The 17,629-nt window shown below is 40.2% G+C and overlaps 1 protein-coding gene across 20 annotated transcripts in view; it reads left to right on the top strand.

Annotated features, from left to right (window-relative positions):
* The window catches only part of RBFOX1 (RNA binding fox-1 homolog 1), a 2,033,116-nt gene that overhangs the window by 1,993,404 nt on the left and 22,083 nt on the right, over positions 1-17,629 (top strand). For all 20 annotated transcript variants that reach the window (XM_049111427.1, XM_025416573.3, XM_025416572.3 and 17 more), the window contains one exon: positions 1,922-1,986. In XM_049111427.1, coding sequence (XP_048967384.1) covers positions 1,922-1,986 — 65 coding nt within the window. The remainder of the gene's footprint in view (positions 1-1,921; positions 1,987-17,629) is intronic.

Raw genomic sequence — 17,629 nt, 5'->3', positions numbered from 1 at the left:
AGAGGGCTTGTAAGGGGAGGGGGGCCGTTGCTAGAAATCTTTGCTAGAACCAAATCCACAGTCACCAAATCATGATTGATTTACATGGCACTTGATGCAAATACCTTTGCAATGGCTTTTGCTCTTTATTCTGGGAGAGAATAAACACACATTTTTTTTCACTGTTTAATATACACACCTGCACACCTGTGTCTTTCCAGACACATCATGAAAGCCGAGGAGATGGACAAGCAGATAAAAAGAATGACTCCAGAAATCTGATGACCTAATTTCCCCCCAGCCCATCATTCTGTATCTTGAGCTTGGTGCTGGTGTGACAACCGCTTTGGTTTTACAACTCCTTAGCACATTTAATGAGTTTCCCCATTCTTAATTAGAGAACATGGTGTTTGGAACACCAGGTGGTGTCTGGCTAAGACCTCATTTTTTTTAAACTTCCACATTATTTTTCAAGGGAGAATTTTTTTTTTTTTAATACTGGCTCCAAATGATTGGTGATTATCTGTCAGGACGTCTTGGATGGTGCCTTCTCCAGGGCTGATCCAAAGAACACATTTCTTTAAGGACATACTAGATTTTTGAATTGCTATGTGAGTGGTGGCAGATTTGTTTTGGAAGTTAGCTATTGCTAGAAGAGGGTAGAAACAGATTATTGAGACCACCTTGTCTACATGTTGAAAGATGCTCTCTGTAGCATTTGTCTCCTTGTCTTACCACTTGGTTGTCCCCTACACACGAAGCTAAGCGTAACGTACCCCCTCACTCCTGATTTTGTTGCTAGATCCCTTCTGACATATGAGTGACTCTGGTGTTGGGGGTGGGGGCAGTCCTCTAACACATCAGTCTGTTCCAAGTTCCCCCTTTGTGGTAAGGGTGAAAACCATTCCTTCAGAGGATTATGGGACTGTGAATTCTAATTAGAACCCGAGTGGTCCCCGCGTTATCAGTAGAGACTGGATCCTGTTTGTTAATTGTGCTGAGATCATTCGACAGTGGTTGATGTATCACTGTGGTCTGCTGAGCAAGAAGCTCAGTTATTTTCACAGTTTGATAATCAATGCTCCACTGAACACAATTCCTTTCAAATATGACCATTTGCTTGTCCTCTGCTTAATTGAACAATTGCAATAACTGGTACATGCAACTAAATGTTAATTATTTTTTTCAGGTTTTTTTCCTCTCTTAATGATTTTATTTACAAATTAGAAAGCTTTATCATATTTTCCACACCAAACAAATTCCCTATCTGAACCAGTGTGATATCTTTAGCAGAAAAGACAGAATTTTTAACAAGTGTTCACCATTCCGTGTTTTTTAAATAATTATGCCACATTTAGGAAGCTAAATGCAGTCTTCTTTAATTGCTTCAGTGGTTGAACAGCTACATATGCAAGAGATTACTAATAAACTTTCAATCAAAGTGTTATTTTTTTTTTAGTAAATATAAATGCAAGACAGGAGGGCCTTAGCTCAACCTATATTTGATTTTTAAGGAAGTGATCAAGGATTGTTTGAATAAAGTGTAAGTTAGTAGCTAAGAAGTAAAGGTAAAGCAAAATTATTTTTGAAAATCTGGAAAGTTCAGCAAAGTATAAAGAGTGTTTAGAGAATTCCCCCGTAATCCTTCCCACCCAACACGATCACCATTAACCATTTAGGTACATCTCTTTATAAGGGTACCTGGGTTCTTCTTTTGGGAAATGCTTACACCTGCTAACCTTTAACATCCAGCTGGGGTTGGTATCCAAGCCCCTGTCTCTCCAGTGTGTTTTGTACTTCTGCTTTGGTACTAAGCTTTCATTAACCTCCACGTTAGACTGGTAGATGTGGGTTACTGCTGTTCTGGTGTGGTCTCACAGTTCGGGCGCCCCTGAGTTGGGCTCCTCTGCATTCCTAAGTCAGATTTCTCCTTGCGTTTCAGGGTGGTTATGCTGCATACCGCTACGCCCAGCCAACCCCTGCCACTGCCGCTGCCTACAGTGACAGGTAAGAGTCTCCCTTCTCCTGCTTGACAACTACCTGGAAACAAACTTAGCTGGTGGGAGACGAGTTGCTCGTCTGGTTCTGGTGCCAGTGCATGACTGCTGGGGAGGCAGCACCCCAAAATCAGGTCCCATGGTGAAGGTAAACGGTGCCACAGAGAGGGAGGATGAACGATCAAGCCTAGAACCTCCTAAACTCTCGCCCCCCTCTGCTAAAACACAAAATGCTATGTTTTTTTGCAAGTACAGCTGCTTTTCAGATCTCTCAATCCCTGTGACAGCACACCTTGCATGCACACACATACAGTCCCTGTACAGCCTTGCCACGGTCTTCTGTGTAAGAAGCAGCCACGGTTTCAGCTAACTCATAGGAAGAACACCTAAGAAGATGATCCTACAGGGTTTCCTCAACTGCGAGCACCCCCTTTCCCTTTCTTATGACTTTTTTACACCCAGTAGAGCATTCCTTCCATTGCCTTTTTAAAAACCCAACACAAAGGAATGGGGGAGATGTATCTGGCATTCCTATGGAGATTCACTCTTTGCAGCAGTGCCCAGTGTCCGATCCTACTAAGATAAACTGACATGTATTCGTAATGCGCACCACATGTTAAGACTGGCAGTGGAAGGGGACAGAGCGGGTCTAAGAAATGCAGAAGTCAGAACGGATGGCAGGGGTGGGGCTGGGGGGGTGGAGGAGCTTCGTTACCCATTACCCAGGCTTGACAGATGACTCGGTTTCTGAAATGGCAAGCCACAGCTATTTTTGTGTAGGTGCCTTGAAAAAAACAAAGTGTGCGTTTCCATATTGAATGCAACTCGTTGGCTCTGTTTTCTGAGGACATAAATGTGAATGTTCAGATGCTCTGCATGCACAAATGTCATTGAGGGTGCTTATTTTTGGTAATGACTCCTTTAATTTAAAAATACGTCTCATGAATAAAACAGTAATGGTAACAATTTGCATGTGTGGCTGAGGCATGCTGGGTCAGACAGGTAAGCAGGCGATGTACTTGACCCCCGAATGGGAAGTGTCAGCAGCCACTGGTTCTCCTTCCTACCTGGCCTGTTGTGACTTAGCTCCTCTCTCGGTTTGCTGTGGTGTGCTTCCTCTGCGGCTCCATTTCATTTCTCACGAGATGTGTCGTTAGCTCGATGTAGCTGCAGATTTCTTCCGAGGTGTCATAAAGCAAAATAAACTCCTGGACCCTAAAAGCTGCACTTTGAATACCCCATGCCTACACTCGTGACAAATGGCTCTTTGGCGAGATAGAAGTGAGATCTGCTATCTGGTTGTATGTAGGTGTTATTATTGTTTTCGTATCAGCAGCCCTAATGAGTTCTCAAGGCTGGAGTGAGCCTCCAAAGAAATCCAAACAATTGTTAAGATGCAGTTCTAAACACATAAATTATCCAGTTACCCAATATCCTCTTGCCAAGACTCGAAACATGTTTTATGGACGTTACTATCTTCAGTACACTTTGACACCAGATTAGGAAAGAGAGTCAATAAAGCTCATAAAACTGACGGCAATCTTGAAATCCTGGAGCTCATTCTACAAATGAAGAGTCTTAATGCTATTAAACTCTGCACATTGAAGATTCACAAAGTATCAATTGTAATGTGGTTCATCTACAACCCTTAATTATTTTTATGAAAATATCTCTAGATGCTAAATTCTCAAACACCCACTTTGTGTATAATTATAATCATAGTAACTTTAGCCTGCCGTATAATTATAAGAATCTTAAACGGATTTATTTCTTTGGATTTTTATCTTGCTTCTCAATATAAGTGCATCTTCCCCCAAGTTGAAAAAAGGTTAATTATAAAAGATATAATTTAAATTGCTTTCTTCAATAAGACCCATCTAGATACTTTTAAAATAATAAACAATATTTAATGCTGTCCTTAAATAGAATTACTGGAGAATCTGGCCATCTCCATTGGCATTTGTTTGAAAATTAACTTAGAGTGTTGCTGCATTGAGTGGGGGGCACCCTATGCAAGTACGTGTATAAAACCTGTTATTTTAACATTATTGAGATTTCTCGTTGGCAACATGTCCTTCTGAAAATTGCCCTCACTCTTGGATTGGTAAATCTTGAATGACTCTACAATTCCCACGTTAGTGTAATCGTTTCAGTGGAAGAAACCAAGTAAATATACTCTTGTTCATGTAATTGGCCTCTTGCTGTTCATGAAAGAAATTTACATATTAGGTCTTCTTGGTTGCTGTGCAAATTGATTACTAGCCCTATTCATTATAAGCAAGACACTTGCCACATATGGGATTATTGCATTGAGGTATGTGCAGTAATAGGCAAATTACCAGAAAACAATCTTTAAAATGATATTTCTGGTTCAGTTTGTAAAGCGTAGTTATGACATGATGGTATCTCCTTATGTTTCCAGTCAGCAGGTGAAGAGAAGGAAGACCCTTCCCCTGATAGAAGACATGTATTTGGGGAAAAATGTGGAACTATTAGGATAGCTTTTGAATCTTGATGAAAGATACCAAGTTTCTGGAATTTATCTAGGGCAGTTGTGTAATAATTTATTTTCACGTGATCACAGCGTAGTATCAGCAGGGACAGATTCTCAGTTCCTCTCATCTAGAAGACAGGCAGGAATGACAAAGAAAAAACTTAACCCAAAGCAACTCCTTCAGACTAGGAAGCGAAATCAGCAGGAATTGACAGCGTTTTGGTAATGCTCACTGGTTGTCAACTTGATGAAAAGAGAAACCGCAACTAATTTTACTTGTAATCATGAGATTCACTCTTCGGGCATGTGGAAAACAAAAGAAGTCTGATGTCCCCAGTTGGTAGAATTTTACCTTTTATCAGCACAAATTAAGCCCTCATCAAATTAAAGATTCAGGGACCTTTGGAAAATATTGAACTCCAGTAACCTCAGGACGGTCCAGAAGGTCCTTGATGGGCACCTTGCAACTCCCTGCCCATCATCTTCTTGGTTAAATGATCACATGCTGATTATCTGGGAGCACCCTGAGAGTTTCTGACTGCTGACCTCCAGAATGAAGACCATCTGGTGTGGGCAGAGATTTCCCCAAAAGAAAGAGACCTGTCTGGACTAGGTAATTTGATAGTCTCACTGACAGATTTAAGGAGAATAGGCAAATATCTCTCCTCGGCATTTAGGAAATGCGTGGTAAGCACTTGACTTCACCAAATCTTCATTTTAATCTCACCTTGACTTAGGGAAACCTAACTGTCCAAACTCTCAAGGGGGATTGTTTTCTGTGCTTGAACCAAGCAAAGCATGGCAGTGGGGCCGACGGTCATCTGGTCATTGCATGCCACTCGGTGTTGCTGATGTGTCCGTGATGCGTTCCGGATTTGACAGGTCCACCATCACATTAGCTCGATGAATGGCTTGCTTGAATTAAGCCTGGGGCAGGCTTCTCTTTATGGACTGGCTCTTGGTTTCGTTGTGTTTTATGACTTGGTTGTTGATGCATCTGTGAGCAGCCAAACCAGGAGGTGGGGCGGGTGGGAGGGGACATTCCTTGTTCAGTGACTTGTGCCACAAATGTTTGGGGATGTATGTATGATGTGTATAGAGCTTTGATGAAAATGTTCTCTCTCCAGAAAGGCAGACATTTGTCATGCTTGTCCTGCTTGCTAAACATTCTAACATCTCCTAACAACCAGTGCATGAGAATGTCCCCCACATTAGGGCAGAAGGGAACCAGATTCCAGCAGCTAGAGAGAAAGCAAAATGGGGTGGTTCACTCAGAAATTTCATAATGATCCCGTTGCACTGACAGTTACCAGGGGCCATTTCGTCTTTCACATAGAACATGCATTTCCTTTAAAGATCCCCAAAAATCAGGAGCTTTGGACATACAGTCATAGCCCAAGCTGCACAGGTGCCCCTAGACTGAGCAAAAGAGACAAAAAGATTTTGTTTTATTTTCTATCTTTTTTTTTTGAGATTGTAACGTTTCATTGAAAACATAGTCTTAGACCGTGTCATATAAAATTGCTATTTTTGTGTGACAAAAATGATAGAATATTGGCAGTTTCATAGCTCAACTTAATAGAAACCCAGTTAAGATGCCATAATATCTATTATCTTGCTCTCTGCATTTGAAATACATATATATACTCGTGTATGTGTTGTGTGTATATACATATATGCTAAAATAAACACTGGCACAGAAGCACACACACACACATACACACACCTGTGCCTTAAGCCCTCACAAAGAACTCATAGGAATATCTAGGTAAATCTTAATACGAGGAGGTCTAGTCCAGGTGGTGACAAGCCCACATGCTAGAACATTTGTCAAATGTGATAGTCCTAACCTATGAGTAAACGTTGCTATTTCAGAGAGAAATAGATTGAGTAGTTCTTTCTTAAAACTCAGTAGGCATAAGTAGGCATGTGTTTGAGGTCATGGAGAATTCGGTCTGCCCCTATTTAAATTTATGGAGGTGACAGCGATAGAAATATACATATGTACATACATAGATGGGCAAATGAATAGATGTGTGGGTGCATGAATGGAAAAGAAAGAGAAGAACAAAGAGGGAGGAAGAGAAGGAGCGAGGGAGAAGGAAGGCGGAAGATACACACATGGACAGATAGGGAAAGAACCTCTCTTTACCCTCATAATATTTCATCATAAGTGTGACTACAGGATATAGAACTAAATTGTTACGTAAAACCTTAGTTTGATCTAAAAGTAAAATAATTTGTGTTGATTTCTATTTAGTGTAGGTACTCCCTATGTATTTTAGGACTTTTTACCTCCTAGACTCAAATTAAACAATAGAGAAATGTCATCATGACAAGAAGGCTAATAATTGCATTTAAAATGATGTAGTGTTTTATTTGGAGTCCTTATCAAATGATATAGACTAAAAGTGAAGGGCTTGTCAGCTTATAAAACACAAGAGGAGCATCTTGAATGGGACAGTTAATTTACCATTAGAGGTTTTCTTTTTTTTTTTTTTTTTTTTTTTTTTAAGGTTTTGTTGTTGTGGCTGTTGTTTTTGTAGAAGGGTTAATTTAAAAAATATTGTTGTACTTCAGGGACTTAACAGTTTTACTTTTTCTTGGGTGGAATACAGAAAGCTTCATCGGTGGATAATGCAGGTCCCTTAATGAGGGGAGACAATGCAAAGCAGACAAAGGAGGGAATTATCATCGTTTTCCTCAGCCCTGTTACCTGAAGCGAGTTCGCTAACGGTTGAAACTGTTCCTGGTTAAGAATCAGCAGCAAGCCCCTGCACTCATTCTTTGTAATGTGCACAGAGAGGGATCGACAGATCTTATCCTGGGGCTTTGTTTAAGCACTGTCTCCCAAGGCCAGTTCGAGACCTGGTGACTGCCTGGGATGACATATTTACTGGGTGGCCGGGACAGGTGTACAGGGGCAACATAATGTGAGCGAGTGTTTCAGCTCCCTGGGCTTGGGAACAGTCAGATTTTAGCCATGCTTCTTTCTCAGATGCATTACAAAGAGCTTTTCTTTTATGAAACAATAATGACAGAGAATGGTCATTAAAAAGACTTAAAAAAAAGAAAAGAAAAGAAAAGAAAAGAAAAGAAAAGAAAAGAAAAGAAAAGAAAAGAAAAGAAAAGAAGGCTCCAAGCTCAGCATGGAGCCGAACGTGGAGCTTGAACTCACAATCTGAGATCAAGACCTGAGCTGAGATCAAGAGTTGGACACTTAACCAGCTGAGCCACCCAGGCACCCCTGTTTTTTTTTTTTCCACTTTTCATTCAGTTTTCTTTTTAGTGCTCTTATTTGGCAAAACAAATGCTGCAACTTTAGAGTAGCCTTCCTCTTACATTTCATTTATGTTTTCAACTTTTTTTTTCTCTGAGAAATCCACTGTAGAAAAATAGAATGAGCTGATTTTAAGCCTGGGTGATGCCGAGGGTGGTTTTCGGATGAGTAAGGAACTGAGGGCTCAGCCCATGGAAGCTCAGAGGGGACAGAAGTGTATCCGTGCCCCAGCATCTCTCAGCTGAGACAAAGATCCAGAGTCAGAAGGAAACCGGTTTAGATTCCAATTCTCACCTGTTGAGTCAAAACACAGCAGCAAACAGCAGTTCCTTTTTGGTACCTTTGTTGACACTGCCTTTTTCAAGTTGTTCTTGACTTTAGCTCTTTATCCTTTCTGCTAATTTCATATGCCCTGATGAATTCTCCTGGGTTCTGCAATGTAAGAAAAGACGCTCTGTCAACTTGTAATAGAAATGTAGCAGAAATGAGTCATTAATGCCTTTATTTACATCCTATACCCCAGTGCCTAGAAAAGCATGTCCAGCTTTGTTAGTCAGAATGCCAGGCTGGAAAAAAAATATATATATAGTATATTCTTATTTTATTTATATTGTTCTTTTTGGTTTAAAGTTAACTTTCTTAACTGATACATTTGGAGTTGTTTTGTTTTGTTTTGTTTTGTTATTGGCAGGTCAGGGTCCCCTCAGGAAGAGAGAGTGAAGCTAATTATTCCAGGCAGCTTTAGGGTAACTAGAAAGAGTTTCCCATTACAAGGCACACACACCAGACAAAAATAAATTTCTTCAGTAAAACTTGGCAGTATATATGACAATGCCCCTGTTAGCATGTTCATTAGATGGAAATGGAGGACTTTATTATTTGCATGATTTACTAAGACTTCTTGAAGTTTGATGTAGCAGGTGAACAGTCTTTGACTCAAATCATCATCTCTGTAAGGACAATGACAACACAATTACGATAATCACAATACTAACAATGGTGATATGCACTGTGCTGAGCGCTTTACAAACACGGTGCCATGGACCTGTCACACCAGCGCTATACGGTGATGTTGCCCTTCCATTTTACTGATTGGGAAGGTGCTCAGGAGAATTGAGCAAGTTTTTTAGCTCAGCCTGAAAGCTGAAGTCTGTGCCCTTAATCACAAGGCTCTATTGCATCTTATTGGACCAATCTTGAGAAGTAATTTCTTTGCATTCCATCACTTCATCTGTTATGGGTGTATTGATTCCACCTTCCAGGGTGTTTGGGAAGTATTGAGACAATGGCTGTGAAAGATTTGGCATATAAAGGGCACTACATAAAGTGTTCATGTTTTCTATTTTCATGTATTCTCATAAGAGCTTTAAATCTGGATGGCAAGAATGAGCTTTGAAGAAACCAAAAATATCTAGGTTATATTAATTCCACCTGAATCCCTGAAATTCAGAGGTTTGAATCTGTTATTTCCTTAACAGATTCTGGATTCAAAGAGTTTAGGAAGAACAGTGACCAAATCTACTCGAGTATGGGGTAGACAAGCCTTTTAAAACTTAATAGGTAGGACTATATGCAAATTAATTATTTTTAATCCTATGAGTTCCAGGAATAATTTGTTTTGTTTTGCTTTGTTTTTGTTTTGTTACAGACAAACCTACTTGGGGGTAGGGGGGAGGTAAGCCCTTCAGTTTATCAGTTCTTTGGTGGTTAGATTTTGATATGTCAGCTTTCCTTAAATTAAGCAGTCCTGGAGTATTTTCCCTGCCACCTTTTTTTTTTTTTTTTTTTTCCCTTTTCACCACGTAGATTTCTATTTTGAAGTCACTTATTTTCGGTAGTGTCTCTGAGTCAGGTACTATGTAGAACATTGGAACAAACAACTTGATGAGATTAGTATACTGAGGGTGACCCTAGAAATGATTATCCAGAATGCAACACTTGAGACAGGGAAAGGATGCAATGTTATTAATAATGAGTCCAGGACAACAGGCTTCAACTGGACTGTCCCAGAACGAGCAGAACATGTGTGCTCATCCCAGGTAGATTCTCCAAATGTCTTGGGAAGTCCAATGATTGGAATATGTATCTAACATCCATTAGTCCAGGTCCTGCACTGTCTCTGCCTCCTTATGCTATTGTTAATAAAGTCAGGACAAGATATGTTTGCAGCGTCAAATAGTCATAACTAAGACATGACTTAGTGATGAAAAAGTTGAATTTCCTGCTCTCAAATCCACCAATAATTTATCTATTTTGCCTATGGATCAAATAGTTCCCATTAGGCATTCACCAAAAAAAATTATAATAACTAAAGATATTTACATTTTCTGCCAACCTGTTGTGCAGATCGATAATGATTATATTTGGTAACAATTGAGAGGGCTCTGCAATGATGAAGGAGAGGATGTATAGCTCTTGATAGTAGCATTAATATGATTTTTCAAACTCCTGTTTATGGACACAAAGCTTTCAGTGCTGAAAAGAAACATGGCTGTTACTAATAGATTTTCCAGAGTTTCTCTTATTTTTAATTTACAGATATGCACACACACATACACATTAAAAGTGCTCAAATTTTTGTTTCGAGAACTAATTGCCTTTGGTCCATAATCTATAATGGCTTCTTAACAACGGTTATGCACTATTGGATGAACATGTATGTAATTGAAGCCGTTAAAAAAAGGAACCAAGACTGTAATAGTCAACAGACTGGACCAACAAGGAGTTGGGGAGACATTAAAGGAAATTCCAAACCCAGTAGACCATAGCTGTCACAGCCATGTGGGTAGACACTTTTGCCAGTGACAAGACAAGATGTAACAACTCCTTTGGTCATGTCATGGCCTAATTACACACTTCTCGGGTTGCAGATCATTGACTTGATAGGCCACAAAGAAGCAAATAAAACCTATCCTTTAAGTAGCACCATCAGGGCCCTTCAGCTGTGAAGGGTTTCCAGGCAGGTGAGAAAGCCTGATACTTTCTAGAGGCAGGTCAGAAGCCTCCTATGAGGCACAGAGGCCTCCGGAGGAGCCATTTCCACTGGAGATACAGAGGTTCCCTCATGGAAGGCAGCATCTCAAAGAGAAGGGAATGACACACAATATAATAGTGTGTGAATGTGACAAACAGTGAACACGGTCCCCTTCTTTGCCTTTTTTTTTTTTTTTTTTTTTTTTGGTCACTGCATGATTCACTATAGACCATCTTTTGGGGTAAGAGGTAACTTTTCATTAAAAACTTCTAGTATTTCCTTTAAAATTATCAAAAGAAATTCTGACCCTGTATCTATGAAGAGAAGCTTAAATTCTTTCCCAGTAGAACTGATTTCTATTTAAATGTGGCATCTACATTATTCCCGTACCTGTGTGCAGTATGTGCATATGAACAGTCATTGGAAGAAATAAATGACTTCTCGTGATTTTTCTCCCTGGCATGAATCACAGTGATTGATTCCTCTGGAATCAAATTCTCCTCAAAACCATAGTGTGTTTCATATTTAATTAACACAGGAAAACATTGGGAGTAGGGGCCACTATAAGGAATCAGAGAGAAGGTAGTTTGGAGGCAAAAGCTTGAGGGAATCTCCATAAGGAGTAACTAACTTGTCAGTTTTGTCATTATACCTGGGCTTATTCTTGTCTCATTAGGATTTATTGAATGTTCAAATAGATCAGTAGAGTGTCGGGGAGATGAGACATAATCAAAGCTAAACACCCCTTTCCCTTAATTATCCTAATCACTTTAATTGAAATGCTTTGGTTCTGAGATTATAGAAAAACACCAAACATCTGATAACCTGGATTAGCACTTCCCACTGCATTTACAGGCATGGAATCCCTTTAAAAAGAAAACCATGATTGTTGGATGCGTCCACCATGCCCTCAATCCCCAACTCTGTTCATGGTCCACTTTTGTAATTTGAGACTTTAGAGTGCATTAAAAGAAGAGGGGCTTATTTCCTCACCACGTCTGCATAGTTAGAAGATGACAGGCTACTTCTAGTTAGTGGACTATGAGCTCAGGTGGTGGGGATGGGGGCATGTTAAATGTGTGTCCCGGACAATGTCATCTCCACAGCTTCCCCAGAATGATGGATTGTTTCTCTGCTATTTTTTGTATTCTTTCCTTCAACTTCTCTATCTCAAAATGAATGACAGGTAATGAGTGATTGCCTTAGTCTGTTCTGAAATCTCAAGATTGAGGTGGGGCATTGTAAGGGTCCTGAGAGCCTTGCTTTGCTCTGCAAAGCATAGTTCCCAGATCAACCGAGTCGGCCTCCCCAGAAGCTTGTGAGAAATGCAGAATTGCAAGCCCACCCCAGCCTTGTTGTATCAGAATCTGCACCTCAAGACCGCCAGGGTGGGTGTGTATGACATCTGAGAAGCACCACCATAGACGGCAAGATTCAATCCTACCCCAATCCGCAGTAAATAATGTTGACAGTCCACAAACCTTGCAGGATATAGGACAATCTGTCTTAGTAAGTTGTTGGTTTCTAGTCATCTCCCTACTTTCCCTTTCTCAGTGAGAGAGTAAGAACGTCCGTGGTTAAGGGTCCCTTGCCATCCATCCTGTGGGAACTCTCCCCCTCAGCTAATCTAGGGCTACCATCGATCATTTTCTTTACCCCAAAGATTTATGGGTAATGAGACTGATTACATGTTAATATTTTCTCACCCATTGCGTGATGGACTCACGCTAACGTAAAATGTAACCTTGGAAAACTCCCATCGGACTTGTCTTACCTTTCCTGAGCCTCGCTCTTTGCATCTGCTAAATGAATACCATAATACCAATTCCAATCAGAAGGAGATGAAGGTTGACATTACTTATAAACTAAAGGAGGTGGCAACAATCCACAGGGTTCTCAATAACTCAGCTGTTTGTTAACAGATTATTTTAGAGCATATGGTATTATTTGAAAACACTGTATACAGGCAATAGCAAGCAAATAAGATTAAACCCACTTACAGGTGTGAGTCATGTTTACAATAGGCAATCTCCAGGACCCCCATAACACAAACAGTCTGGGGACCTGCACCTTGCTCAGGTGCCCGCAACCTGTAATTGGTCTGGTCAGAATTTGAGGCAAAGTCTTGTATACCTACTTTGATGCATGCATTACCAAATCTTTGCTGTTCATCTGTAGAATATGATCAGAGATTTAGATTTAGGCTAAAATTATTTACTATAGAGATAATACAGGCAAGCTAACTGAGCCTATTTGATCCCCAACTGCCTCGTCTTTAAAGTGGGGCTCATGAGTGATGCCTGCCTTATTGGGTTGTTATTGAAACTAAGGTGGTCATGAACAGAAAGCTCCTGACACTCAGGATAATATTATTACCATTATTATTATTAACATCACTAAACTATGGGCATATTTTGTTTTGCTCCTGTGGAAGTAGGTTTTCTGGCTTAGAATAAGTTTTTGACCATAGATGGAGTGTTTTGTTTTGTTTTTAAATCTTGACTTCCATTCTAGAAATATAAAAATAGGGATACTTGAAATGTGCTAATAAAATACAATTTAAGTGTTCTCACCACCCACAAAGAAAGGTAACTGTATGAAGTGATGGATGTGTTAATTAGCTTGATTGTGGTGATCATTTCACAGTGTATATGTATATTGTCATCACTTCATACACCTCTAAAAAAGCACATTGTGCAACCCAGTTGTATTCAATTTTTATTTGTTGGTCATACCTCAGTAAAACTGAGAAAAATAGTTTGGGCAAAAAAAAAAAAATCTGAAGGAGGAAGCAACTGGGAAAATCATGAAATCAAACAGCCTGTTTTTCTGTTCATTATGTTCTTTCCTGTCTATGGAGGAGCTCAGGCTACTAGGGATACATCATAGGAAAAATGACCATTCTCCCCACATAAACCCGGCCCCTACACTTCCACTGCTGTAAATTTCTGTACAACCAGTTGCTCTACAGAGAATTACTTTTTCAAAAAGTCAAACCAAATCTACTTGTGTTGCTCTTTTCCCACTGCCACTATTGAGATGTCCAATGCCTGGGGTAGTCCCTGAGGATTTGTAGGGCTCTGGGCCTTTCCACCATCACAGTAACTTCATTTTATATGTAACTCATAGGTGGGCACAGACCTTCTCAGTGTGGCTTCTCTGGCCTCCAGAGCCTCAGCCTGGACACCCTGGACAGGCCCAGATTCCTCTGCCCTATATGAGAGCTGCTTCCCCAAGAAAACACATGTAGTTGTTCCCAGAACTGGCCAGACCCACTTCTAACACTGTGTCTTAAACTAATTCTCATTAGGGGTTCCTCTGTGCCTGCTCTTTGCCCTGCCCAATGAAAGCTGAGGTGGGATTTTTGTTTTCTAGGAGATCCCGTCTACCTTTGATACGACCTGTAACCTCAAAAGGTCTTGACTATGCCCCTCTTGGCCTAAAACCTTGGAAGCCCAAAACATAAAAACACAAATGCTTCTCTCTCTGGGGAGAGAAGATGATTATCTTTCATGAGTACACACAGTCAAAATGGCAATTTTCTCCCAAATAAAATCCTTTCACATTCATGGTGTCCTCAAAATACAAAAAGAAAAAAAAAAAAAAAAAAAAAACTAAGGGACACTGCTATTATTGTTCCCAGTTTCCAAATGAAGAGACTGAGGCCCAGGAAAGTGACAGGGAAGGGCTTCCAGATTCACCATTAGTTCTCTTTTTAGCTGAGAAAAAAAAATTAATGGGAGCCATGGAGATTGTTCAAGGTTGGAAAAACTAAAATTACAGACATGGACTGCTCCTAAGGTCTCCAGGGAGGGGAGATGCACTTAGATTTGAATTTCTGAAGCCCAGAAGTTTCAGATGAAAATATTCAAATCAGGGATAGATTCAGAGCACTTTTCTCCTTTCCCTGTTAGAGTTTATTATTATTCTTTTTAGCATACACAGTGTTAGCAATAGCAACTGAGGCTAAATGAAATGATCTTAAATGTATGTTAAAGGATATAAGATAAAAAGGATCAGGAAAGACCCTTTCAGAGGACTCTATAGTCAATCTGTTTATTTGCTTGCTGGTTTGTTTGTTTACACCCCATTTCATTCTTGGAAGCATAGGCAATTCAATACTAAAATAGAAATAACAAGGCACGGGAAAATATAAATTTGAATGGGCTTTTTATAGTTCTTGGGTTTTAGAACTGAGTAGGGGGGGAGAGGCAAAATCCTGATCACAAGCAAATAAGTCCCCCTTTCTAGTCAGTAAAACTGAAATATAAATTAGGATATGAGCTTCCAGACAGCCAAGCCTAATATAGATGTTCCACGGTGATTTAACAGCCAAGAGCACGACTCCTATCCCTTTGGCTTACTGGGTGCCTGGCAGGTAGCAAACCCTCACTAACCATCTGAGGATTGAATCAACAAGACCAACTATTTAGTAAAGTCAGCAAGAACAATTTTAATAGAAGCACCTTATTTCTGCATGTTATGTTTATTCAGAAAACATTCATGGCTAGATGCCATATGACCCTTCCAGCAACTTCTTAAGATGAACAGCAAAAATCCCTGATTTTAGTGTGCATTTCTACCTTAGTCCCACACATCTAAAAGGAAGCATCTTTGGTAAGCACAGTTATAAAAAATTAATAAGTATAAGTAATATATTAAGCAATATATATAATTATATAATACAAAAATTAAAGTATTAATAATTAAAAACTGTAGCAGTCAACACTAGTGCAGTTTAATTGAAAAACCAGAGAACACAGCTCTCTTTTCTGCAGAGGTAGGGCACATAAGTTCAAAGAAATATTCAGTCGAAATATGAGTTCTCAGTACTGGCTGACCCATCAGGATCACTGGAGTGGCTTTTTGTGAATACCTGGGCCTGGGAACCACTCTTAAAGATTCTGACTTAAAAGGTTGGAAATGGACCTGGTCATTAGTATTTTATTTGTGTGTGTGTGTGTGTGTGATTTGTAATAAGCAGTCGGGGTTGAGAAACTGCCTTATAACCGACAGGTGCTCCAGAACCTACAGATAGAATTAATTTGACTTTGTGCCACTACTGTCTTGGGGCATCTTGACTTCCATCTGCCAGACCAGAAAAACAACTTCTAAAGCTCTAGGGATTATTTTAGTAGATAGCCTTGGGGGATTTTAATCACACCAGCGTGTGTGTGTGTGTGTGCGCGCGCGCGCGTATGTTTGTGTGCTAGATCCAACATTCATAGCATTGGATACAAGAACAGACTTACTGTGAGTGATATCCAACCCAAGTTTTGTGTAGCAATAATGACATAACAGAATTAAGAGGCCAAAAAATGAGAAGCAACCAGAATATTTAGCAGTAAAACTTAAAACTAGTGTTCTTTGATGGGAGAACATTTCCCGTGTGTCCTCCCTCCTCCCCTGCCCGCCACAAGTTTTACTCTGTCTTGATATCCAGCTTCTCACATTCCCTCCAGCAACCCTGGCTGGCTACTATTTTAATTTGTCTCTTAGAATTCAGCCGTGGGTAATTTTTAGAAAAAAGAAAATTGCAGAGAGATGAGATTTAGCCTAAGAAGAAAACTGGGATATAAGGATGATATGGCAGGTCACAGGACTAATTTAAATGTACCACCAGCTGAGTCAGATTCAGAGTCTAGATGGTTGGTCTATGAAAACCATCGTAAAACATAATGAAGTCTGGTAATAGGATGAAAAGAGAGAAAGACCATGGCCCATGCCATTCCACATCCCAAGTTGTTAAAGCAGAATATAATTATCTCTCTCAAGCCTCAATTAACATCCTACTCAAAGGGGAATCCAAATACTGTATTATTTTCTCTGAGAGGAACAGAAGGTTCAGGAAGTATCAGGAAGTCCTTCCGTAGAGACTGCACTGTTGACTCAGAACCCCCATGCGGGCGCCCCTGAGCACAATCTTAGCGAGTGAATAAGAGTTGGGGGTCTTAAGTCAACCATGTTCAGATTTCACCACCAGCACTTACAGCTTGCACATGTTCCATGACCTTCTATGCCTCTGCCTCCTCTTCTGTAAAGACTGGGATAGGAAGAGGGGTTGTCAGGAAAATTAAATCAGTTAATACATAGATATAAGGCTCGGCAGCCTCCTGTCATGGGCAAATACTCCATTGACGTTAGGCCAGTGGCTCTTTGGCATCAACATTGCAAAGACTGGACAAACGTAGCCTCCTCCCTTGTGCTCAGTAAACAACCATTTCATTATTTCTCTTAAATTAGTAATCCTCTCCCTTCCCACAAAGCCTCTGTCAAACAGTCTTCCTGGGAAAAGCTGGGGCTCCAAAATGAAAATGGGAATGAACTTGTAGGAGATTTCTAAGAATGTTCCCAAATGTCCCCATCATAAGAATTACCTAGAACCATGATTCTCAGGTTCAGGAGCAGCAGCTACTTAGCTAGGACAGTATGAATGGGACACCCAGAGCTGGTCAACAACCAGACCTGGGTTTTTGCCAAATGTAAAGATGATCACACCTCTCTCCTGGAAGTTCAGATTCAGGCAGTCAGGGCTGAAACCCAGACATCTATATTTTTAACAAGCACTCTAGCCAATTCTTGTCTTCAGGGAAGTTTGAGAAATTCTGCAGTAGAGGGAGTTTTCAAAAACAGGGAAAAAAAAATCCAGGTGAAAAAAATAAACCAGAAAAAGAGAATAAGATGTAGACTCTGAAGGAAAGTGGAAAGATCCAGCAAAGATGCTCTTGAGTTTGTCCAGGGGAGGAAGCAGATACAGAGAAAGTGACACGTGGCCACTGTAGACCAGCTTTGCTTTCAAAAATGAGATTTAATGTCCATTCTCTCAGGTCTCCAGAAACTAGAAGGAACCATTCCTGGGCCATGTATGGTGTGTCTGTGGTTACATCCTCAGCAGCCACACAACT

The sequence above is a fragment of the Canis lupus genome, chromosome 6 (assembly GCF_003254725.2).
Source record: "Canis lupus dingo isolate Sandy chromosome 6, ASM325472v2, whole genome shotgun sequence".
Taxonomy (NCBI): Eukaryota; Metazoa; Chordata; class Mammalia; order Carnivora; family Canidae; genus Canis; species Canis lupus.
This window is presented reverse-complemented; position numbering and strand designations above follow the sequence as displayed.